Below are 26,860 nucleotides of genomic sequence, written 5' to 3'. Positions count from 1 at the left end.
TAACCCCTCCTCTTCTTCCTTCCTTCGCTCGCTTCCTCTTCCTCCCCTCTTCCTGCTCCTGCCGTTTCCCCCCCTCTGGCCATTATCCCTCCCCCTCCAGCCATTATCTCCCCTCCTTCTCTTATCTCGTCCTCTCCCCTGATATCTCCTTCCTTTCATCTCCTCCCGCCAGGCAAGGAACAAAGGGATCAGGTCGCGCGCGTCGAAATGCAAGTCGGCAGCAGGAGCAGACACAGGCGTCAGACACCTCCCTCCCACCTGACCGGCCGTGGTGGACGGCCTGCCAGACACCCACCTCTGTTTCTCCTCCGTAACGCTAAGGCTGGGAACAATTGATTACACATCCTGCGAGAGTCCCTGATCACGACCGCACTCCTCAGGCCCCAGAGATCAGGGTGGGAATGAGAAAGAGAGAGATAGAGAGAGTATGAGGGGTCAAGTCTTTAACCCTGCCCTGATGATGATGGGTTAGGTACTGATGGCCTTCCGAGCCAAAGGGGGAGTAAGACCATCGAAGAGGGTGTTAAAGAGTTGTAGATTAGGTACAGATGGGTCTTGAGCACAAGACCATCAGAAATATTGGTTAGGATTATGGGTTAGTTACCGGCAACGCTCATGGGGGTTAGCAGAACCGTTGAGAATGATGGGGTTGGGTTGTGAGGACGTGCGTGGGGAAGAGAGGCTCATTGGGTACACGTGAGAACTCTTGGCCTGTCCTGGTAATGACAACCATAGAAAACCAGAGAACTTGTCAAGTTAGAAAACGTCCGGAGGACCGTAACGGCTCGCATCGATGTAGAGAACATGTGAATCTCTGAGGCGGTTAGCTTTCCTGACCATGACGCATTCACGGGCCGCCCAGGGTCGAGCGCATAGGTTCGAATCCTGGTTACGCCAGTCAGTCCACACAGTCAACCCAGCTGTTCATCCATCCTTACGTGTCGGTCGATAAAATGGGTACCTGGCTTTGGCTAGGGCATATATATATATATATATATATATATATATATATATATATATATATATATATATATATATATATATATATGTGTGTGTGTGTGTGTGTGTGTGTGTGTTTGTGTGTAATGGGATGGCGTTTATTAGGGCCTCAGCTCCCCTGGGGATAGGGGATTAAGAATACTTCCCACGTATTCCCTGCGTGTCGTAGAAGGCGACTAAAAGGGGAGGGAGCGGGGGGCTGGAAATCCTCCCCTCTCGTTTTTTTTTTTTTTTTTAATTTTCCAAAAGAAGGAACAGAGAATTGGGCCAGGTGAGGGTATTCCCTCAAAGGCCCAGTCCTCTGTTCTTAATGCTACCTCGCTAACGCGGGAAATGGCGAATAGTTTAAAAGAAAGAAAAAAAGAATATATATATATATATATATATATATATATATATATATATATATATATATATATGTGTGTGTGTGTGTGTGTGTTTGTGTGTAATGGGATGGCGTTTATTAGGGCCTCAGCTCCCCGTGCCATCTCAGCTAACATAAGAAAAAAAATTATTCAAAAAACTGCTCAAAAACGCGGTTCAGAAGAACTAGGACGTGAGAGATGCACCGTTATTTACGCTTGAAAGACACTGGAAGGTCTAGTGCCTGACGTTCATGCAAAGATAATAGATGCAGGAATGACAGACTGGGAAGCATATGCAAATTAAATCCACTGAAGAGCAGAGAGACTGTAAAGGAAACATGAGGAGAAAACAGAATATGAATGTTGCAGGCAACGTCTCTCTGACCCTCGTAACACGACGGCACGTACGTTTGCGTATGATGGCGCGGCCTTTGACCTGACCCCTAAAGGGTTAGGCCAGAGGAGGCCAGGTCGTCTTTACCCAAGACTTGTCCTGTCTCGCTCAAGACACTGACCCGGTACCCGAGGGCGAGCACAACACCGCAGCAAGCCCGCCCCGAGGGCTCAAAAGAAGAAGTAGTGGCCATAAAATACGTCAGTGGAAGACTATAGCACTAGGTAGACGAGGTCTTCATCATGGAAGGTAAGTCACTCATGACTGATAAGATTAATCACAATAATAAGTTCAGTAATCAGGTGGTGGCTGTGCTGTACTGGAGTCGCCAACAAATTTACGTTCTGAGAATTCTTTCTAATCGTGGATGAGACGCGTTTAAGGATGGCCGTGGGTGATTGTGGGCTGCGCTGATCAAAAATGAAAAACATGAGAGACAAGCGAGTCTGTCAGTTTACTGGGAGACAAACGACACTGTCGTCTGTTAGTTTACCTGGAGACAAACGACGGTCTGTTAGTTTACTGGGAGACAAACGACGGTCTGTTAGTTTACTGGGAGACAAACAACGGTCTGTTAGTTTACTGGGAGACAACCGACAGTCTGTTAGTTTACTGGTCAGTTGACTACTGCTGTAGCGATGCCTCTTAGCAGCGCACGCAGTACAGGTAGTCCACGAAAATATTCAGCCATGATCATCTGGTATTGTCATAAGCTTTAGAGCCAGGTCCTAGGAGACATTTGATCTGTTGTTGTTGTTGTTGTTGTTGTTGCTGTTGTTGTTGGCGTTCCTTTGATACCAACTTCCCGTTTGAGCCAGGGAGGAGGAACCCGTCAGCCAGAGGACATGACAAAAAGCTCCGTGCGAGACAACTCAGGAAGGATGTGGAGATATGCAAGCGTGGTGATGATGGAGGAGGTGGGTGATGACTGGTACGAGCTAAGTGAACTTAGATCTGGGAACGTTTAGAATGTGGATGAATTGTATGATCAGAGAGGAAGGTGAAGACGTGAAGCAAACATGTGTCCAACCCCATTACCTCCCCTATGCACACACAGGTAACCACGTATAGACACAGGCACACTAACACTTACATACATACATGTACAGACACACAGAAACGCCCACACGCTTATGTGATCACCTGTATTGCTCTCACTTTAGCTTTTTCCAAGTTTTTCTTAACCTCTCATTGACTCTCTTTCTTAAACACTTAGAATCGGATTCCGTTCCTTTAGATCGCTAATACTCCATGGCCTCTGCTGGTGATCTTTCCTCGTTCGTGATTCGGACATCTCACGATGTTCGCCCATACTACAGTGATGCCACACTGCTTCAGCCCACTCCTCCTCCATCCCTTCCTCACCGTGGTACTAGCTCCTTCTATCACGCAGCGTCCGTCTCCCTCAATCTGAGCCTGCGTACCGTCTCCGAATGGGAACACAGCAACATGGTTCAATCAGAACAGTTCAAAGGCCCAGGTTCTTTCTGAACTGCTCACGGTCACAAATCTCGCTCGTTTCCCATAGTTTACATTTCAGAAGAGTACATTTAGACCGTGTTGATAAAATGAATGTGTTACGCAGTGCCATATACTCTCCCCTCTGTCCTGGAAGCCTCACAAGATGAACATTCGAAATACGTCCCCCCGAAAAGCTGTGAGTGTTGTGCTGGTCATGTAAATGATTTTTCTTGTGAATTGCTGGTAGATGTGTATCTGCAGGGGGTTTTTATTTGACCCAGCGTGGAGGACTGGTCGTGTATCTAAAGAGGGCTATTCCTTCACGTCTCTCTCTTAAGTCATATAGGAATCGGGAGAGCCATCGACTGGAATGAGGGTTACAGAATTGCCGGCAGTGGATGGATGTGAGGGGGCGTTGCGGGTAGACCTGATATCACACAGCCTTCATGTCTTTCGAAATTTGGTGGCATGACGTCGACAGCGAACGGCTCCGCACGAGACGCAGACAGCGAACGGGTCCACACGAGACGCAGACAGCGAACGGGTCCGCACGAGACGCAGACAGCGAACGGGTCCGCACGAGACGCAGACAGCGAACGGGTCCGCACGAGACGCAGACAGCGAACGGGTCCGCACGAGACGCAGACAGCGAACGGGTCCGCACGAGACGCAAGGACAGAATAACCAGAGGCCATTACAAGAAGCTACGTGATCAGGATAGGAGAAAGAACGTGAGGGAGTTACTGCTTTAGTGTAAGGTTTTAAAGCCATTAAACTGTGGATCCTGAAGGAATGGGATTATAAAATCGACCCGATGGTTAAGTTCATGAGATGTGATCCCACAAGTGTAGAACGGTCTTTCCATAGTGTACAAATAGGTATTAACACACACACACACACACACACACACACACACACACACACACACGCTATTCCCATTATTATCATTATTGAAATTATTATTATTATATTATTGTTATTATTATTATTATTATTATTATTATTATTATTATTATTATTATTATTATTATACAAATGCAGGGTGACCCACAATTCAATATATATATATATATATATATATATATATATATATATATATATATATATATATATATATATATATATATATACCGGCGCATGAAATCGTCCACAGCCCACTTTCCACGCTTCCCCCACACCCAGCCTATACCTCAGCAGCGGCCATAGAGCGGAGTAGTGTGACTGTATGTGGGATGTTGATGATGGTGCAGGTGCTTGCCTGTGATCTGATATCCTGGCGTCGTGGTGCTTTATGATGACTTATTTATACAGTATGGGGCCTGAGAGAGTTGGGGGCCCACCACATTTATACAGTATGGGGCCTGGGAGAGTTGGGGGCCCACCACGTTTATACAGTATGGGGCCTGAGAGAGTTGGGGGCCCACCACATTTATACAGTATGGGGCCTGGGAGAGTTGGGGGCCCACCACATTTATACAGTATGGGGCCTGAGAGAGTTGTGGGCCCACCACATTTATACAGTATGGGGCCTGGGAGAGTTGGGGGCCCACCACGTTTATACAGTATGGGGCCTGAGAGAGTTGTGGGCCCACCACATTTATACAGTATGGGGCCTGAGAGAGTTGGGGCCCACCACGTTTATACAGTATGGGGCCTGAGAGAGTTGGGGGCCCACCACATTTATACAGTATGGGGCCTGAGAGAGTTGGGGGCCCACCACATTTATACAGTATGGGGCCTGAGAGAGTTGGGGGCCCACCACATTTATACAGTATGGGGCCTGAGAGAGTTGGGGGCCCACTACACTTATACAGTATAGGGCCTGAGAGTTGGGGGCCCACCACATTTATACAGTATGGGGCCTGGGAGCTGTGCACTCGTGAGGGTTTCTGGGGGGGCTCCCATCTCTTGACCTAGACCAAGATCTTGCCATTGGGCAGGAACCAGCACGCAGCGCTCACCACAAGGGGGAAAAAAAATATTGAAGACTAAGAATACGTTCGTCTGAGATCCTTGTTCGTCACGAGCCATGTGAGAGAGAGAGAGAGAGAGAGAGAGAGAGAGAGAGAGTATGTGTGAGTGTGTGTGTGTGCGTGTGTGGAGTGGTGAAAGCCAGCAACCAAGGTGTAAGTGAGGCAGAAACAGCAACCAGGGGGCTAGGAAATGGATCTTGACAGACACTGCTGCAGTGCTGGCTCACTGCACCGCCGCCGCCCTCACTCGCCCTCCTCCGTGCACCTTGGTTGCGTGTGGATTCATAGCGTTGCAACATGGTATATGTACATAGAGAGATGACTGAAAATGGGGGTGTTATACACGGTTGTAAAACGCCCTCCCCGTACCACACAGATGATAATCACACACACACACACATTCAAAGGAACTTGAAAGAACATTTACGTCTTCATTTGCTTGGCCAAGGCGGGTCGTAACGCGTGAGATTGGTGAAAGAAGCCTTGAGAAAGAAGGAGCGAGAATGAAAACAGAAATCAATATGTTATCTCCGTCCAGGTGTAATGTGTTGGGCTCCGCGCCTGGCCGGGGCTTACTACACTGTGAAGCTCCTTGGAATTTGGCAACCCCTTTCCCAACCTCATCTGCATATGTAAATGTACGCCAACTCCTGCAGGAAGTTACGGGAGTAATTGGTGCCCCCTCTTCTGCATGTATCGTAAGTCGGATCGCTGTACTGCATACTTGGAGACCAAACCCCCTCCTCCTGCTCCTCCTCCTCCTGCTCCTCCTCCTCCTCCTCCTGCTCCTCGTCCTCCTCCTGCTCCTCCTCCTCCTCCCTCCTCCTCCTCCTCAGCCCACCTCTGTAGCTCGGGATATACCAATCCGTGTAACATGGCAAACTTAAGTTGGCCGAGAGTGCATGTACGTTATGTCTTAACTCATGTTGTGGTATGTTTGGCTGGCGAAGAGATCAGTAAGCCACGATATAACAAACGGTTGTCTGGTTTTAATCGTCTGCTTACGTTAGTGAACGTAGATAAGGTAGGATGGTGAGCGTTTTGTTTGGTAATCATGCTGTGTGTGAAGTCATCACCACACCTGCAGTAGTAGTAGTGCACCACATAATGCAGTGGATGCTTCCAGCTACGTCCTCCGGAGTAACCATCCACATACACACACACACACCTGCAGTGGATGCTTCCAGCTACGTCCTCCGGAGTAACCATCCACATACACACACACACACCTGCAGTGGATGCTTCTAGCTACAACCTCCGGAGTAACCATCCACACACACACACACACCTGCAGTGGATGCTTCCAGCTACATCCTCCGGAGTAACCATCCACACACACACACACCTTGTAGTCATTGACACACTTGAATTCATCAGCTATTCACTCGCGTTATGGCCGACACACTTAAGGTAATCAGCAAATGCACTAGACTAATCAGTTACTTACTTGGGATTGTGTCAGCCACGCATCAGAGTCACATCCACACCTGGCTCAGTCATAACTGGAGATGGCACCGACGTATATCTGGTAAGTCACATACACACCTGAAGTAATCAGCCACACTTGAGTGAGACATTCACCCTCGGTAATCAGCCATTTACACCTGGCGCTATGTTCGGCCTCACATGTGACATCTCGTCCAGATATGAGGGTACGGAGCCAGGTTTACCTGGAAGGTGTTCGCCCTCCAGGCCAAAGGCGCCTGGAATACCTAATCACGTCTCTGGAAATACCCCTGGAATACTACAGGTGGCGGCCCACAACACAGACCAAACTTCCTGGAATATTTAACCTTTCCAGCATGACCGGAGGGAGCGCGACGGTAGGACCCGTGAGCACGGCGGTAGGACCCGTGAGCACGATGGTAGGACCCGTGAGTACGATGGTAGGACCCGTGAGTACGACGCACGACGGTAGGACCCGTGAGCACGACGGTAGGACCCGTGAGCACCACGCACGACGGTAGGACCCGTGAGCACGACGGTAGGACCCGTGAGCACGACGGTAGGACCCGTGAGCACGACGGTAGGACCCGTGAGCACGACGGTAGGACCCATAAGCACGACGGTAGGACCCGTGAGCACGATGGTAGGACCCGTGAGCACGACGCACGACGGTAGGACCCGTGAGCACGACGGTAGGACCCGTGAGCACGACGGTAGGACCCGTGAGCACGACGGTAGGACCCGTGAGCACGACGGTAGGACCCGTGAGCACGACGGTAGGACCCGTGAGCACGACGGTAGGACCCGTGAGCACGACGGTAGGACCCGTGAGCACGACGGTAGGACCCATAAGCACGACGGTAGGACCCGTGAGCACGACGGTAGGACCCGTGAGCACGATGGTAGGACCCGTGAGCACGACGGTAGGACCCATAAGCACGACGGTAGGACCCGTGTGCACGACGGTAGGACCCATGAGCACGACGGTACGACCCTTAGATACGATGGCTTATAACCCTTGGCCAGACCCCTGTGGGTCAAGCCGAAGACCATTCCGCCATCATACCCAAGCACTGTACCACCTTGTTCAAGGTGTTAGGTAACCAAACAGCTGACGTAGTCATTCCCGTTGACCATTCCATCGCAAACCTGGATTGCCACGCTATACACCTGGAGTTCTACACCAAACACCTGGAACACGACACTACACTCCTGGAATACTACGCCAAACATCTGGAACACTGCACCACACATCTGGAACACTACACTTTACACCTGGAATAGTACACCAAACATCTGGAACACTGCACCACACATCTGGAACACTACACTTTACACCTGGAATAGTACACCAAACATCTGGAACACTGCACCACACATCTGGAACACTACACCACACACGTGGAACACAACACCACAAACCTGGAATACTTCATCATAGTCTTGGAAGGATACACCTAGAATACTACACCATACACCTGAAATATCACTCAGCACACCTGAATATACTACGCTATACACCTGGAATGTACACCACACCTGAAATACTACACCACACTAAGAATGCCACAACATACACCTGGAATTCTTCACCGCACATGGAATGTCACATCAAACATCTGGAATACACCATACACACCTGGAATGCTACACCACACACCTGAAATACTACACCTCACTAGGAACACCACACCACACACCTGTAATGCTAAACCACACACCCGGAATGTCACACCTCACGTTAGGAATACACCTCAAACCTGGAATACTATACCACATTCCTGAAATGACACACCACACACCCGAAAAACTACGACACACCCCTGGAATATCACACCCAATATGTTCTATACCACACTACACATCTGGAGTAACACAACACTGACTTGTAATACTACATGACACTTAGAACACCACACCACACACCTGGAGCACCACACCACATACTTAGAACATCACACCACACACCTGGAGCACCACACCACACACTCAGAACATCACACCACACACCTGGAGCACCACACTACACACATGGAGCACCACACCACACACTTAAAACATCACACACCTGGAGCACCACACCACACACTTAGAACATCACACCACACAGAACACCACACCACACACCTGGAGCACCACACCACACACTTAAAACATCACACACCTGGAGCACCACACCACACACTTAGAACATCACACCACACACCTGGAGCACCACACTACACACATGGAGCACCACACCACAAACCTGGAATACTACTTCAATCAGAGAATTCTACAACACACCTGGAATATTACACCACAAACCTGGAATACAACACCAAACTGTTGGAATAATACAACACATCTGGAATACAGCACCGTACTGTTGGAATAATACAACACACACCTGGAATATCTGGTCACACACATGGAATACGACATGACACCTTTGATGAAATATCACGCACCTGAAATACCACACCCTACACCTGGATTACTACACTGTACACCTGGAATACTACACCATACTCCTAGAATACCACACCCTACACCTGACTTACGACACTGTACACTTGAAGTACCACATCATACACCTGAAATCCCATACCACACAACCATGAGTACACTGCCACACACCTGGAATACCACACCCTAGACATGTAGAACTACACCACAAACCTGGAATACTGCGCCACACACCTGGGATGACACACCACACCACTGGAATACACACCTGCAGGACCACACTACAGACGAGTCTGAGTAAATTGATAAGTACATAGTCCATGTACACGACTTACAAACAATGGACCCCTTCTCTCCAGATCCATTTTGTCTTGTCCTTTTATATAAGAAGTAACACATGTCCTGATACGAGAAGTGTATATATATATATATATATATATATATATATATATATATATATATATATATATATATATATATATATATATATATATATATTAGAAGATTTTAGCATGACCATTTTTATGTTATAATTTGCTGGTATTACTGCGATACGAAGACTTGCTAGTACTGCCATACATTAGTTATGAATAGATGGCCCGTAATCTTCATGAACTCTTCATACTCGATCTTCTACACGGAAATGTCTTTAGTTTCCACTTCATCTCTATCTAGTTTTGACTGATATGTATCTATATAGTGTGGCCACAGGCCAATAATGTGTGCGCGTGAGGAATGGAGGGTGACTGGTGTCAGCAATAGACTCACTACCCACTAATGAGACCCGATACAGAGGGGTTCGTTATTGGCGAGGGAGACACGAGGCACATTACAGGCGTCGGTCCACACCAGCTCGTCCATCACTGTGCTGGCCCAGCAGCCTCAGGGACCCGTCCACGCCACGCACGGCTCGCCAGTCAAATGCCACGTGTGAGGAATGCAACACCATCTCCCGCGACCCCTAACATACGGCATGACTAATGAACCGGTTGTCACACACACACACACACACACACACACACACACACTTGGTTACGTGCGTATCTGTGTGTGTGTGTGTGTGTGTGTGTGTTTCTCTGTGTCGTGTCTGTATTGCCCAATGTTTTTTGTTGGCGTGTGAGAGTTGATGATGGTGTTGTGTTTGGTTATTATGACACACGGCTCTAGTGGGTAGGCGCCCCACACACTTGAGAATGGACAGGACGAGCACATACAAGTGTAATAGACATATGTTAACCACGAGCGTCGTGACCAGATTGGAGTGTGTGTGAGGGAGGGAGGGAGGGAGGGTTGTAGGGAACCTTGAAACATTAGATCAATACAGAGTAGTATTGTGTGGCAGGAGCAGAATGTGTGGCCCACCTGGTGGCGCAGGTGTGGTGGTGTACACGAGGCACCAGCACCTCTGGTGTCTTGCTTTATACTCCCAGGGCGGCCCCCCGGCAGTGTCGCTCCTCTCCTGCTGGGTCGGTGGCACCAGCACGTGACGGACAGGTTCCAGTGTGTGGCTCGGCCGAGGCTCCCGGTGTGTGTGCTGGGTGGGGCCTGCAGGTGAACTGCGCCAACCTCGCCGTCCACACCCAGGCCTGGGGTCTGGACGCCGCTCCCGGCTGGCCCACGCCCTCTCCCACCCCGCCCCGCCCCGTTCCGTTCCGCCCCGCTCCGCCCCAACCCGCCCCGTCCCACTCTGGGCATCCCCATACTTTTAATGGATGGGTGTCCCGCTTACGTCCCCCGCCGGCTCGCTTGCTTTCTTGCCTGGCCCCGGGGCAAGAACAGACTCATGTGCCTGGGTGTTGAGAAATGGGAGGAGGTGCCACCATGGTTGTAGATGGGAGGGGCCAAAACATGGGAGAGGCGGCACTGGCTCTCCTCCCACGGTCAAGGTTGGGTTAGGGGGGGAGGATGTGGGAGTACCATCAATCCGTTTTCTAGTGGTGATGCTAGGAGGGGGGCGACGACAAAATGGAGTGATGGGACTCGTCCACCCACGGAAGGTACTTGCTGGCGCCCAGACAAAGCATGGTGTCAGCCAGGCGGCGGAAGTAGGCTCCTAAAACGGGTGGAATTCAGCTGGAGAACAAGAATACAAACACCAAGTCACAACGCAAGGAAAAGACACGACATTTATGTTGAAGCTTCTCATCCGAAGGGTACTTACTGGAAGACATTTTGTTTACGTACTGATTTTTACCATTTTTTTTTCTTTTTCTCCTTTTTTTTTTCATCGTTTGTTCTCAGGAACTGCAGAGTTCAGCCGGAGGAAAGTTTATACGAGTTGGACAGCGGCTAATCAAAAGTTTGGCCAACTCTACTGTTTTTTTGTTGTTGTTGTGGTTGTTGTTGTTGTTGTTGTTGTGGTTCTCCTTTCTTATCCTTTTATAAGAATGGGCGGCGCCAGGTGTCAGCTTTAGAATGTTAAGAGACAGTCATTCAGTCAGAGTCAGTCAGTCACTGGTGGCACTCAGAAGGAACTCTTCCATCGATCTTTTCAGGACCCCTGTTGTTACCCAAGCCTCCCACACCTTCACTATGGCAGGATGGCTCTCAAACGCACGCTCTCCCAGCTGATGGGTCCAGTCGTAATACGCACATTTCCTAAATCTCGTAATGGAATCCTAACAAAGTTCGACAGTCAGGAAGGAGAAGGTCGGGAGTGGAGGACGCGCCGCCTCGAATACCATTTTCCTGTCCTTTTCAGATATACAGCGAGTATTTCTTAATGTCTTCGCTGAGACGGGGTTGAGACATGATATATTATTTTCTGATAACCAGAAGTTATTTACCCATATTCTTTTCTCAGAAGACCTCATATATTTGTCTCTCTTTTGATCCCCCTTTTAGATTCCCTTTGAGGAAAAATTGGGACGGTGTTTCAGAGAGGCGACATAGGATCGGGATGAAATGTCTTGGGGTCAAAGGAAGAAAGGTTGAAGTTCCTCCCTTCGCGTCTCTTGCTCTGGGCTCAGACCGTGTCCTCACCCTCCCTCCCTGACTTCTCCCTCCGAAAGCATCTGTCACGTGAGACTGGAAGACGTGCCAGTCCATCTTACACCGGAGTGCTCACACAACGAGGCGATCTTAACATAACGTTCATTTCATCTCGGTTCCGTATTCGTCCAACTGTACTCGTATATATTAAATGACGTAAACTGAGGTGTGGTAGAAGTGATATCTCTAGGATTATGCCATCATGTAATTGGCTGACATATTTATTTTTCATTAGTTGTTTCGTCTTTGATATTTGCCCTGTGGTGTGCAGTGATGGCCAGGACTTGGTGACCATGCACAAGATGGTGATGTCTCATCAAACTTATTGCGGGGAACCTGAGCTTCTGCATGTCATACACCTTATACCCTTATGCACATTATTTTTTCAATTTTCCAAAAGAAGGAACGGAGAACGGGGCCAGGTGAGGACATTCCCTCAAAGGTCCAGTCTTCTGTTCTTGACGCTACCTCGCTACCGCGGGAAATGGCGAATAGTATGAAATATATATATATATATATATATATATATATATATATATATATATATATATATATATATATATATATATATATACCTCGCAAACGCGGGAGACAGCGACAAAGCAAAATAAATAAATATATAAATATATATTGTGACATCAGAAATAGTTTTAGAAAATTCCAGGAATTTATAGGACAATTAAAGAGACCCAGAACTCTCCTGGATACCCATGGGAAGCCAGCGGTAAATGTAAGCCATCCAGGAGATTTCCAGCCTGCCACACGAGAGATGGAAATGGATGGGAGACACTCTCGTAGCTGAGAGCCTCCCGGGGAGTAATGAAGACGAACACTAGCCCAAGGAGTGAGGTCTTCAGGCAGTGTGGCAGGTTCCTCCATAGCCATGAGAGATAACGTTTTGGACAAGAGATGGTGGCGGTCACCGAGACTTGAGGCTACTTGATAAGAGTGGCTGGGTAAGATTGCAGGCGCCTTGTTTCGGCGAGAGTGGCGACTGCTGGACGAAACCTGAGACATTTTTTTTTTTCTTTTCTCAAAAGATTGATGAGCGATAGTAGTTGGCTCTGGAGAGAGAGAGAGAGAGAGAGAGAGAGAGAGAGAGAGAGAGAGAGAGAGAGAGAGAGAGAGAGAGTTGGAGGTGTTGTACGAAAGAGAAGTCCTCTCTCAAGGCAGGCAAAGAGACTGGTCGAGAGTGTGGATGTTGGCCAAGAAGAGGAGGAAGGGACAGCCAGTGAAGAGACAAGGCTGTTGGATGAGAGTGAGGTATGGGCCACTAGAGAAAATTGGCTATTGTTAGTTTAATGATAGGGGTCGCAGGATGAGTGACGGCTGATGGACAGGGGGACGGACGGACGGACGGTGGCTGATGGACGACAGTAGACGGCATCTGGTCGTGAGCGAGGTTAGAGTAGGTGGCGTTGGTGAGTATGTACCGGGTAGTGTGTGGACGGACGGACCGTCCCACCACTCTACTGGCTGGGAAACGCGCCACCATCCATTACCGAAGGACCAGGAAGATGCATCTCACTACCGCCTGCTATTGTGGTCTCCACCGTAACGTGTGACGTCACTCCTCATTTTCACTCTCGTCACTCGTCATTTTCGCTGTCTTACACACTCTTTCCATGTCACCAGTACAAGTGGGGGGTGATTTGTTTTCTATTTTCTACTTTTAACTGAAGTATCAATGTCGGTTTTATCTATTCTCTCGTATTGTGTAGCTAGCAGTATATGGCCGGGGCAGTGTATAGGCCACGTAAGTGTATATACGACACGCCGTAAGTTTCTACGTTCCAGAGAGAGAATCTCCGTCACTCTGCTTCCTAGGCTCCAGTGGTATTGGTTAACGAAGGACTCCTACATTATAGATGATCAGTTGGGCAGCGTGTCTGGTCGATGGTGCCAGCCTGGAGTTTGATGGCTTACCTCCGAGGCCCCGACCCATGATCATGGCCGCCGGGACCAGCAAAAATATCAATAATTCCTGTATGTTTGAACCTGAGCCTCGGTATTAATGACGCTGGGGATTTTCTTCGAAGCTGAACATCCATTTCATTACTGCAAATGGGACGCTGTTTGCCCGCACACATGAAAGGATAGTTTGGCTTTACAGAAATCTGATCTTTCTGTCGGTAAATATAATCTTGCTCAATGGTGGTCTTTTTTTATTTTCTTTATTTTTCACGATCTTCATATCCAGTCTGCGTCAAGCTTGCTGTCTCGTTCTGTCGGTTAAAGTCTGCTGCATTGTCCTAACCAGGAGTTCAGATGGTAATTCAAGAATCAAAGGGAATTACTTTGCGATTACATTACATCATTATCGAGGGTTGGTGAGGTGAGTGGGCCTTGGCTTGTTGGGTAGGGTGGGGGACTCGGTTGTGCGTGTGGGTCGGTGATGGGGAGGTCTGTAGTGGGCGAGGTCGATTATGGGTGGGTGGAGTGGGCTCTCTTGTGGCGGATGGTGGTGTTTGGGGCTCATTTGTTGTTGCGAGTTTGATGTTTAGGTCTCAAATTTGGACGGGGTCAGCGTTGGGTGCTCGAGGTGTGGGCGGGATGGGTGGTATGGGCTCAGTTGGGGTGGATGGGGGTCACGGCTGGTGGGTGATGGTGGTCAGGAGTCAAGTGGTTGAGGAGAGAGGATGACTGATTGGTGGTTGGTTGTCCTAGCCAGTGGTGATGGTTGCCGGTAGTGATGATGGCGGTGGTGTTGTGTCGAGGCTGGTCGTGTCACTGGATGATCAGGAGTGAGTTGGTGGAGTGGCGACGGTGCTCCTCCCTCCTTCCCTCCCTCTCCCTCACCCTCACCCTCACCACCAACACCTGGTAATCGAGACTCTGAGGGAAACGCGAGCCTAATTTCCTGACGTTGCTCTGACCTGCGGGAGGGTCTCTCGTCTGGATCCCTTTGATAGCCTGCTCGGACACCGACGACCCAGCTTAACCCCAATCGCCAAGTAGGGACGACTCTCTCATTTCCCCAAAGCGATGTTGTGCGCCGCATACAGTTGCTCGTTTCCTGAAATCTAGTTACGGGTATGATGATGACATTTGGCATGAGAGAGAGAAAATATAGTGATGATAGTGCAGGCTGGAGAGTGACGGATGATGTAACCTGACTTGTGATGTCTGATAGTGTTGGTCTGAGTGAGTGATTCAGGGAGCACTATCACACTTCTTTAATGTTAGATTACGACTTTATTTACCATCTTCCCGGCACTTGAAGTTACCTGTACAGTGACAATCCTTCCCCCTGTGTAATGCTTCAGGTTGTATGGTTAAATACGTATTTTATTCCATTATCTGACACTGAATTTTCATTTCCTGTCGTCGGGGTATCCATATTAGACAGTGAATTTGGATGGTGGAAGTCGCATCACGTAAGGTCGAAACCTGGTCGATGCGACCGGTCCACAGTCTACCCAGCTTTTCACCCATTCAGGGAAGACAAATATTTTATGAGAGATGTAATAGAAATATCTTCATGCTCCCTTCCGCTGGTACCACACAAGAACTTCTCGACCGCGAGAAAAACTAAGACATCAAAGAACTCTAAAATTTTTTCTGAAAAATGTAAACTATATATATATATATATATATATATATATATATATATATATAGAGAGAGAGAGAGAGAGAGAGAGAGAGAGAGAGAGAGAGAGTTCATGATATATATATAGGTCATGATTTTTTTTTTTTTTTTTTTTTTTTTTTTTGTCGCTGTCTCTCGCGTTTGCGAGGTAGCGCAAGGAAACAGACGAAAGAAATGGCCCAACCCACCCCCATACACATGTATATGCATACGTCCACACACGCAAATATACATACCTACACAGCTTTCCATGGTTTACCCCAGACGCTTCACATGCCTTGATTCAATCCACTGACAGCACGTCAACCCCGGTATACCACATCGCTCCAATTCACTCTATTCCTTGCCCTCCTTTCACCCTCCTGCATGTTCAGGTCCCGATCACACAAAATCTTTTTCACTCCATCTTTCCACCTCCAATTTGGTCTCCCTCTTCTCCTCGTTCCCTCCACCTCCGACACATATATCCTCTTGGTCAATCTTTCCTCACTCATTCTCTCCATGTGACCAAACCATTTCAAAACACCCTCTTCTGCTCTCTCAACCACGCTCTTTTTATTTCCACACATCTCTCTTACCCTTACGTTACTTACTCGATCAAACCACCTCACACCACACATTGTCCTCAAACATCTCATTTCCAGCACATCCATCCTCCTGCGCACAACTCTATCCATAGCCCACGCCTCGCAACCATACAACATTGTTGGAACTACTATTCCTTCAAACATACCCATTTTTGCTTTCCGGGATAATGTTCTCGACTTCCACACATTTTTCAAGGCTCCCAAAATTTTCGCCCCCTCCCCCACCCTATGATCCACTTCCGCTTCCATGGTTCCATCCGCTGACAGATCCACTCCCAGATATCTAAAACACTTCACTTCCTCCAGTTTTTCTCCATTCAAACTCACCTCCCAATTGACTTGACCCTCAACCCTACTGTACCTAATAACCTTGCTCTTATTCACATTTACTCTTAACTTTCTTCTTCCACACACTTTACCAAACTCCGTCACCAGCTTCTGCAGTTTCTCACATGAATCCGCCACCAGCGCTGTATCATCAGCGAACAACAACTGACTCACTTCCCAAGCTCTCTCATCCCCAACAGACTTCATACTTGCCCCTCTTTCCAAGACTCTTGCATTTACCTCCCTAACAACCCCATCCATAAACAAATTAAACAACCATGGAGACATCACACACCCCTGCCGCAAACCTACATTCACTGAGAAAGCCGGCAAGGCAGCAGGTTTGGATGGTATTGCAGTGGAATTTATTAAAAAAGGGGGTGACTGTATTGTTGACTGGTTGGTAAGGTTATTTAATGTATGTATGACTCATGGTGAGGTGCCTGAGGATTGGCGGAATGCGTGCATAGTGCCATTGTACAAAGGCAAAGGGGATAAGAGTGAGTGCTCAAATTACAGAGGTATAAGTTTGTTGAGTATTCCTGGTAAATTATATGGGAGAGTATTGATTGAGAGGGTGAAGGCATGTACAGAGCATCAGATTGGGGAAGAGCAGTGTGGTTTCAGAAGTGGTAGAGGATGTGTGGATCAGGTGTTTGCTTTGAAGAATGTATGCGAGAAATACTTAGAAAAGCAAATGGATTTGTATGTAGCATTTATGGATCTGGAGAAGGCATATGATAGAGTTAATAGAGATGCTCTGTGGAAGGTATTAAGAATATATGGTGTGGGAGGCAAGTTGTTAGAAGCAGTGAAAAGTTTTTATCGAGGATGTAAGGCATGTATACGTGTAGGAAGAGAGGAAAGTGATATATATATATATATATATATATATATATATATATATATATATATATATATATATATATATATATATATATATATATATATATATATATATCAAGAGGTAACAGGGGAAGCTAACGGGTTCATTGGAAAGTATACTTGGAACAAATTATCTGTCTCATGGAAAAAAAAGATATTTAAATAAGACAACAAGAAACAAAAGGAGGAAAAAAAATAATTGAAATCTCGTATTGAACACACGGAGGGGAAACAGGAACGATGCTACCACGTGAGATGTGCCAGGGGTGAGGGTCGACGACCCCCGCCTTTGGAGAGGACAACAAAGGAACACTTTCATGCTGGATAATGATCATCATGTGCAGGTTGCACAGCGACACACGTCCTCAGAGCCAGTGGTGGTAGATATGGCACAGTTGCTCTGTCAATAGAGCCCCTACTGTTATCCTCACGTCGCCTGCTCGATTAGGAGATATTACTCAGAAAATATCTTAAAGGTGTTATAGTTTGGGTTGTTGACAGGATGGTATAAAGTAGAGGCGAGAGTCGGGTCATGATACCTTCTCGTGTCTTTCCCAGTTGCTATGACCTGGCGCATTTCAAGGCACGTGTCTTTCACTTTCTCAGAAATTCGTAAATACTTTCCCTTTATTTCGTAAATACTTTCCCCTTGTCTTTTCTTATTCCGTTTCATAATTCTGTCTCTATTTCAATAAAGTCCCGGCCTTGATGTGGACTTTTGACCGTGACTTGAACCTTGAACATAGATTAAAAATAAAGTTACCTTACGCTGGGATGACACACTGGCAAGAACATGCCAACTCAGGACATCCGGAGAGGTGGAATGCTGTAGGAGATACGCTGAGAGATAACCATTAATGTCATGAGCCCGGATGTCGGTTTATAACCCACAAATTCCAAGTTCTCAAAACAGAACTCGACATTTTTCCAACCAGACCCCCCCGACCAGGTTGCACAACTCCTGCAGCAGCAACAACAAGAGCAAGACGGCAGCATCAAACAGCCTGGTTGACCACGCCCTGACGGAGGAAACTTAGCTGCAGTCCCAGCGGAGTGCAACCCTTCGCCAAGTGTGTGTGTGTGTGTGTGTGTGTGTGGTCACGGCGGTGTATATTTTCCAGCGGGGGAAAACATTTGAAATGAATTCCTGGCAGAAGAAAATAGTGTCTTTCATGACGTGAAGAAAAAAAAAGAAGAGAATAGAATGTACTCGAAGAACGCGCCTGTGGTGTTTCGCAGTGTGTTAGTGCAACATAAACCTGCAGCTGGTATAGGAAAGCTGGGTTAGGGAGGTGGAAGGTGATAAAGCCAGCTGGTCAGCGTCGGGAGGCGGGTCTTGAGGCGAGCGAGGAGGGGTTTGGGGTGGTGGTGGTGGTGGTGTTGGTGAGGGATCGGGTGGCTCCCCAGGAAGGAAGGAGGGAGAGGAGGGAGGTTGTCTCCTCCCTCCCCCACCTCCACCACCTCCTCAACAGCCGGATCATTGGTACTCCAGGCTGGCCGTGCGCCACATAAACCTTCCAAATCTCGCCACCAGGAAATTTTATCTTGCTCATTTTTAACTTTTTTTTTTATATTTTCTTTTAGCTCGTTCTGTTGTTAGTGTAGGTGTTGTAACGTGCACGATTGAGGGCAAGGGGTAATAGTGGCGGTCGGTGTCGCGTGTTGGGCTATGGAGAGTGTCATTGTATGGCGTAAAATGTTATTTCCAGAATGAGTTATTGTGTGTATATGTGTGTGTGTGTGTGTGTGTATGTGTGTGTGTATGTAGTAAAGGTGGTAATAATGATGGGAGAAATGAATCTTGTGTGGTCTCTCCAAGTTCCATCCGACCTTGAAATATCGACTGACGCCTTAACTCTCTGCCTCCGTCCGTGGCCAGCGTTCCAAACCAGATGCATCCACAGGAACGAAAGACAGAGAAAAGGTAGCCAAAGACGTTCAGCAATGCATAGTGTATGAGCTTATGGACGCCTTAGCCACTCTAGAGAACATAGCTGAGCAAGACCAAAAACACTACAGGTCAGGTCTTAACGCTGACGTGTCATTATCGATTCTCGGTGTTAAGAAGATACTTTGACCAAGTGTGTGTGTTGCAGTTAAACAGTTTTCCCGACGCTGCTGGCCAGCGTGACTTTCTGGCTGCACCAGCCCGCCTCCCACAGCTGTTTGGTAACTACGTTAGGATCGTGGAAACCGTCGAGGATAAACAGGGTTCACGTTGCTTGGATAGATACTCCACGGAAAACTTTCGATAGATCTGGTCGTGGAGTAGTGAGTGACCCCACAGACAGCGGTCGGATGGAACAGTTTCCAAAGTAGATCGTCGGATCTTCACCTCGCCAGCAGACCAGTCTTAAGACGTGATAATTGATCATGCAAATACTTGCATGTTTTTTTGTTGTTCATTGTCCTGAGTCCCCAGAGAACTTGGGCTGTCCCCTGACTTTACCCAATGTTTTCTGTTGGTGTTGAGTCCCCAGAGAACTTGAGCTGTCCCCTGACTTTCTCCAGCTTTTTTTTTTTTCATCTATTACTCCTAGCACTACTCCTAGCAACGCTAGGAATAGTAATAGTGCTTCCCTAGCAGCTGGTGCTATGGCTGTGTCGGTCGCTGAGAACAGGGTAGACGTGTAGACTAACACGAGTGTATATTTATGGAAAGTCTCAAGTTAAGTCTTCCAGTGAGTTACCGTGAGAAGTATGGTTACCTACGGGGAAAATAACTGTACTAAATGTGACACAGAAAGTGTGGACATAACTAGAGATATTGCCATAGTCTGTGATGGTGTGAGGTGTGATCACAGCAAGGAAATGTGTCACGGATCTAGTGGCAATACTGGATGATATATCGAGGTTACACAATCTAGGAAATGTCGCGTGAGCGAAAAAAAAGAAAAAGTAAAAAAAGACAAAGTTCGATATTTGGAATTTAAGGTGCCATGAGACAGGTGGAGTTGGGTGTCTGGGTATGTAAGGCAGGTAGGCTGTGTGTGTGTGTGTGTGTGGTGTGGGTCATGGAGAAGGGTTGTTTTCATCCATCCTGAACCTGCCGTGTTAACCGGGATCTTAAATAGCTCGACTCACGAATTCGGGCGACCTCTTCCCCCGTGCACATGACAGCACGAGATGCTGCTGCTCCACTCCGTCGTAAGAACCCAACCATCAACTCTCATCTCTGGAGACCACGTAGAGGTGTATAGGCTTTAACCCAGTCATGCAGAGCTCATGATTCCGACGTTAGTCATGATCCCAGACCATTTCACCAGTAACAGTCATCACTCTACCTAGAGTTCATGTTACCGTGCTTGGTGCCAAAAGCCATAGGGAGGTTAATAGCCAAACCAGATTAAAAATCATTTCATAGATTTTGTCTCAGTCCGGTATAGACATGATGAGCTTGGCTATGTACAAGCGTTTTATGATTGTAACTAATATCTCTCTCTCTCATTCCTTTAATAACTCAGTTAGCCAAAACGAGTAGGCGGAAATGACAGTAATGATAGACCACATCTCTGTCATAATGAACGTAAATATACAGCTTAACAAATGTGTAAAGGTTATCAACTTGGAACGCCGCAAATGCTGAAGCTATTTCAAGCATCGCTTCAACCAGCGAGGGAAAGATTGGCTGAAATTATACAAAATTACTGAGAAAAATTTGTCGGTAGATTAAAGCAACACACATCTATACAAAGTTAGGAAAACACACACACACACACACACACACACACACACATATATATATATATATATATATATATATATGTGTGTGTGTGTGTGTGTGTGTATTTGTACGTATTCGCTATTTCCCGCGATAGCGAGGTAGCGTAAGGAACAGATGAATGAGCTTTTGAGGGGAAAATCCTCACTTGTCCACCTTCTCTGCTCTTTCTCTTAGAAAAGTGAAAAGACATCTACAACTTGTACGTGTTTACCCATTGTGAAAGGTATATAATATGACGTATGGTATGGGTTAGCTGTCTTCTTCATGGATCAAGTATTATCCAACCAGTACCAGAACATAATGAACCTGATTCATTCGTCCCGTCTCTTACTGCTAAGTTCTTGGAAGGAATGGTGTTCAACAGAGCACCATAACGCAATCAAAGACGTGTCACTTGATATCAGTGGAGATTATACATGTAAAGTGTACATAGCTGGATCACAGCTCCCCCCTGGCATGAGGGACAGATGACGTAAATACAACACATTCCTCAACTTTCGAAAGTTGCTTTTGATACTGCGTGGCGATAGTGTCGTCTCCCCTAGAACTGTTAAAGCATATACGCCAGAAAACAAGCGAATCTGAATAGATCCAAATCACAACCACTTCCATGACGAGTTTCTGGGTTGCCTCGCTGATGCAGGACTGGTTAGCAACATCATTTCCTGCCTCCCCAACAACTAACCCTACCTCCTCTCCACCTCACCCCGCCTAGACATCCAACCGAAAAAAAACTAACCACTCGCAGTCTTCGACCTTCATAACTCCGCCAGAGCTGTCTGTGATCTACCACAAGCATCGCCAGACTGGAAACAACATAACACAGACTATCTAGAGCACTTGCGGGTCTCCCACCTCGGTCACTGGGAAGGCTGGAGGGCCGCTACCATAGGAACCGTCTAAAGGCATTAGATTAAAGAAGAATGGTAGATAACACAGCTGGTCATATCTGCCCGTTACAAGCTTGAGTTGTTGGTCCCTCCTCATCGCTCGAGTCTGCTGGAACCACAAACTCGGACAAATGAACTATGATGCATTGAACACAATGCTTGCTCTAGATACCCAGAGACGAGGATGTAACCTGCTTCTCTCTGAAGCCATGTACAGATGCGCGAGCATTACTGACGAAGGGATTTCATATCGCGCTGTTGTGGATTCCTCCTCCCACATGGGCCTCTGAGAGCATGATAAAGTTGATTTGGACAGACGTGCGCTTGATCAAGGGGTTGTCGTAAACAACACTGGTTGTGTAAAACTATAATCATGAAGGAACTAACAGGTTCCTAAAAGCAAGGAGACGAATGAAAATAAAAACACTAGGTCCATTTTTCATAACAGTGAAATGTAAGAAAAGCGAGTTTGGAGAAAGTAACAAAAGCAGTTGCCTGCAAAATGTTTTCACAGTTACATAAGAGCAAATAGGTACAATTAGCACTGTAGCTTATTTACAGATGTTAATCATATGAACTGCAATGTTTGAAGTGTTAGATTTGGACACACACACACACTCACACACTAGAACACTACGTCATAGATTTTGGACAAATTAAACCTATCAGGGATAAGTCTGTGTAAACCCTTCTTGAAATGGCGCGCTCTACATTGTTCATGATAAGATACATGAGTTTACTGTAGGGGAAGCCTTCAAGCATGTATAATGCACCGACTTTGTGACGACTTAAGTTATGATCATCTGGCCATTAGGGGGAGGGTCTGACTGAGACCCTCTGTCCTCCTTTTGGTCCACCGCTCACAGGATGAGCATGGCCGACCCGACAAAGTAGCCGCTGATAACGACATAATCAATCATGATGTGTTCAGGAGTGACAGTGGCCGTCCTGGCAACAGCCTGCGCTACCACAGAGCACCGCCTCAATGAACATTCATCCCACACTTGTCCGCCGCCACCAGCGCCACACTCCCTCCCAGCAACACACCAACCCAGTTTCATCGCACGTCCCAACTTCGCCGCGCACGGCCCCCTGCCACACACCAGTCGTACCCCTCAGCACACATCTTGCTCCTACAGTATAGTACACGCAGTCTCGTCTGTCTTGAGGCCACACAATCTCTGGCCCGTTCTATACAATACACCAGCTTTTTGCACAGACAGAATTCGCTGCATATTTCCCTCCGTACTGTGTACAACCCACCAAATGATGATACACGCTGCCTAACCAAACCCTAGAGTGCCTAGACCCATACCCTCTCCTGTTACGCACCTGACATAACTCTCCGACCTGCCCGTCAGCCATACCCATCACTACGTTACTGGGTTGCCCTGCACACCGTGAGTGACATACGCTCTCTTGCGTTACTCAACGTCCATCTGTCCACATGCCTACCACCTCCATCCCCGTGTATGGATCAAGTGCGTGCATCCTCACAGTCACATAGCCTCAGTATGGGTACACGGTGACAGGCTGAACAGTGTTGAATGGTGGTGAGGGCACTTCGCCGCCTCCTGCCCTCCATGTTGACTCGTCATGTGATGTGTACATCTCTGGTCACCCTGACCCACTGCAGGCAACACGCCCTCGCCTCACCCTAGATAACTAATGCATTCCCAGACGGCACCCTCCTCCGACCTTTCGTCAGGGATCTTCCTCGTCGATGCTGGGTTTATTGTCTTTACCATCGTGATGCAGCGGTGGTACGCACGGGTCGAAAGAAAGCAGTGAGGAATGATTGGAGTGCATGTGACGCGTGGAGAGGTGGAGGCCGAGCCATTAGCTAGATAGGACGCTGGGTACAGCGGTGGGAGTTGGGGGGCCCACACAACACATACCCCTCACTTGTTTATCATTCCCAGCCGTGAGCCTGCACTCACACATGTCCACTGCCATACGAACCGATTTGGACATTTCCTGACGCATGTAACAGATCGTGTGTTCGTTATCCTATTTTTTGTAACATTCATATTGCAGGTAAAATGAGTTGCCGTATGTTAACATAGTCCCGTCGTCAAAGCAGGGAACAGATGATAATAAGTGCTGGGGTAAGGTGATGAACGTGTGTGAGAGAGAGAAAGTGGGAGGACGCCAGAATGGGTCACTGGATGCATGACGGACGTGTGACACTGCAGCAAGATCGTACAGAGCATGCAGTACAGTAGTGTTGTACAGAGCATGTAGTACAGTAGTGTTGTACAGAGCATGTAGTACAGTAGTGTTGTACAGAGCATGTAGTACAGTAGTGTTGTACAGAGCATGTAGTACAGTAGTGTTGTACAGAGCATGTAGTACAGTAGTGTTGTACAGAGCATGTAGTACAGTAGTGTTGTACAGAGCATGTAGTACAGTAGTGTTGTACAGAGCATGTAGTACAGTAGTGTTGTACAGAGCATGTAGTACAGTAGTGGATGATCCACTGAATAAATTCGTGATTCATTAAGAACCTTATTGGAGGGAGGAGGTGGTATGTAGGGTGTGGGTTGAGGGTGGTGGTGGTACGACGGGCGGGGTGGGTGAAGGCTCCCCACCTCCTCCACACACACACACACACACACACACACACATGACCAGCTGTGGGCGTGATTGCCAGGCTGCAGGTGCGTGTCTTCGTCCGCTATTGTTCTTCTTTTGTCCATGTAACGTTGGCCTGGGGGCCGTACTGGCCTCCTGATATAACGCACGGTGGAGTATGGTGGCCCTTGCCGCGCTCTATGTACGTCCCTCACTTCGGTAGAAGGAAGTGTATATGGCATGGTTGTAATGTATATGGTATGGTTGTAATGTATATGTTATGGTTGTAATGTATATGTTATGGTTGTAATGCACACGGTATGGTTGTAATGCATGATATGATTGTAATGTATATAGTGTGATTGTAATGTATATGGTATGGTTGTAATGTAATATATATGGCATGGTTATAATGTATATGGTATGGTTGTAATGTATATGGTATGATTGTAATGTATACGGTATGGTTGTAATGTATATGGCATAGTTATAATGTACATGGTATGGTTGTAATGTATATTGTATGGTTGTAATGTATATGGTATGGTTGTAATGTATATGGTATGGTTGTAATGTATATGGTATGGTTGTAATTCCTCAACATTTACATTGCTGGCGTTCATGCAGATATCGCCGTTCGCCTTTGGCTCATGTACGTTAATAATTCATGGGCTAGATGATGATCCGGTGATGTGTGGTGGCCATTTATTGTCCCCTCAGGCAATAGGAAAGGCGCTCAGTGTCTGTTGATGTGTCCTGGTTTTATATATATGTGGAGTGAGATGCCCACCCGTCTGGCCCCCATCTCTCACTCTAACCTCTCACACTTTTGTATCACACAGACGTCTGAGTTATCCCGTGGTGTTGGCATTCACCTCATTCTTTCTCTACCTTGGCCCACACGTCGACTCTCGTCCCCCCCTCCCTTAACATGTGTTTCCTTACGTCCTTAGCAACACTTCTCTCGCACTGCTTCTCCTCTTGTGTCCTGTGGTATTCTTGTGTCTCCCTGCACGTGTGTGTCGGTGTCTTGTCATACTCATGTGTTCAAGTGTATCTGTTGTATTTCTCTCTCTCTCTCTCTCTCTCTCTCTCTCTCTCTCTCTCTCTCTCTCTCTCTCTCTCTCTCTCTCTCTCTCTCTCTCTCTCTCTCTCTCTCTCTCTCTCTCCTCTCTCTCTGTCTTTCTCTCTGTCTTTCTCTTCTCTCTTTCTCTTCTCTCTTTCTCTTCTCTCTCTCTCTCTCTCTCTCTCTCTCTCTCTCTCTCTCTCTCTCTCTCTCTCTCTCTCTCTCTCTCTCTCTCTCTCTCTCTCTCTCTGTCTTTCTCTCTTCTCTCTCTCTCTCTCTCTCTCTCTCTCTCTCTCTCTCTCTCTCTCTCTCTCTCTCTCTCTCCATCATATGTAGATGGTGCTGTCAAATACGTACAAACATTATATCAGTACATGACACACTTGTAACAGGAGGCAGAACTCAGATATTCCATTGGTCCCACTGCGAATTACATGATGTTTAATACTAAGGTAGCGCTACATGGGTATGGGGAAAGTCAGGAAGTAATAAGTTGAGCGAGATACCAAGCGTAAATACCGTAGGAGAATATACTAAAACGTTGGAGACCCAGGTATGTTCACCTCTTAACAAGAGAGTTTTAGAAACATTATGGACCTCTCAGTGGAGAACTTCATCATTGTACTCGACCAAGGTACTTTGCTAGGTACGAAATCCTACGGGCCTCAGCCTCAAACAGCCTGACTGAACACAGGAACAACAGTACACCTGGGTCCCTGGTTGAGACAAACCTCCAGAATCCTCGTAAGGTGGATGGACTGTGCGGTGGGTGTGTGGTCTGGCCTGGTCTTGGTGCCTGTGTATGTGAAATGATGTTCGCGAAGTCCGCAGAGTTACCGTCCCATGCTATTAGTGGGATCACTTGGTCATCTGGTGCCTGGCTTAGGCTGGGGTGTGTGTGAGTGAACACGTATAGCAAAAGTAACATGGAATATATATATATATATATATATATATATATATATATATATATATATATATATATATATATATATATAGACAAGATTAAGAGACGGGGCAACACGAGTGTAAAGTTCTCTCCCCGTAACGTTTAACTGGTAATCACACACACACACACACACACACACACAAGAGTAGGTAGGTAGCAGGTGGTAGGCATCCAGCGACCGGGAGAGGACTA

At 47.2% G+C, this 26,860-nt stretch overlaps 2 protein-coding genes across 3 annotated transcripts in view; one reads left to right on the top strand and one right to left on the bottom strand.

The window, feature by feature from the left end:
* Window positions 1-26,860, top strand: part of Plod (procollagen lysyl hydroxylase) — a 230,558-nt gene that overhangs the window by 102,843 nt on the left and 100,855 nt on the right. The window lies entirely within an intron of this gene.
* LOC139748234 (immunoglobulin superfamily member 10-like) overlaps window positions 1-26,860 on the bottom strand; it is a 118,675-nt gene that overhangs the window by 18,019 nt on the left and 73,796 nt on the right. Inside the window, exon 1 of one of the 2 annotated variants that reach the window (XM_071661112.1) lies at window positions 10,449-10,796. The exons of the other annotated variant lie outside the window; for it this stretch is intronic. Coding sequence (XP_071517213.1) covers window positions 10,449-10,787 — 339 coding nt within the window. The 5' untranslated portion in view covers window positions 10,788-10,796. Of the gene's footprint in view, window positions 1-10,448; window positions 10,797-26,860 lie in introns of those variants that run through there. 2 annotated transcript variants of the gene reach the window in all.

This window comes from Panulirus ornatus, chromosome 5 (assembly GCF_036320965.1).
Source record: "Panulirus ornatus isolate Po-2019 chromosome 5, ASM3632096v1, whole genome shotgun sequence".
In the NCBI taxonomy this organism is placed as follows: domain Eukaryota; kingdom Metazoa; phylum Arthropoda; class Malacostraca; order Decapoda; family Palinuridae; genus Panulirus; species Panulirus ornatus.
The sequence above is the reverse complement of the archived record's forward strand: the minus strand, read 5'-3'. Positions and strand labels throughout refer to the sequence as shown.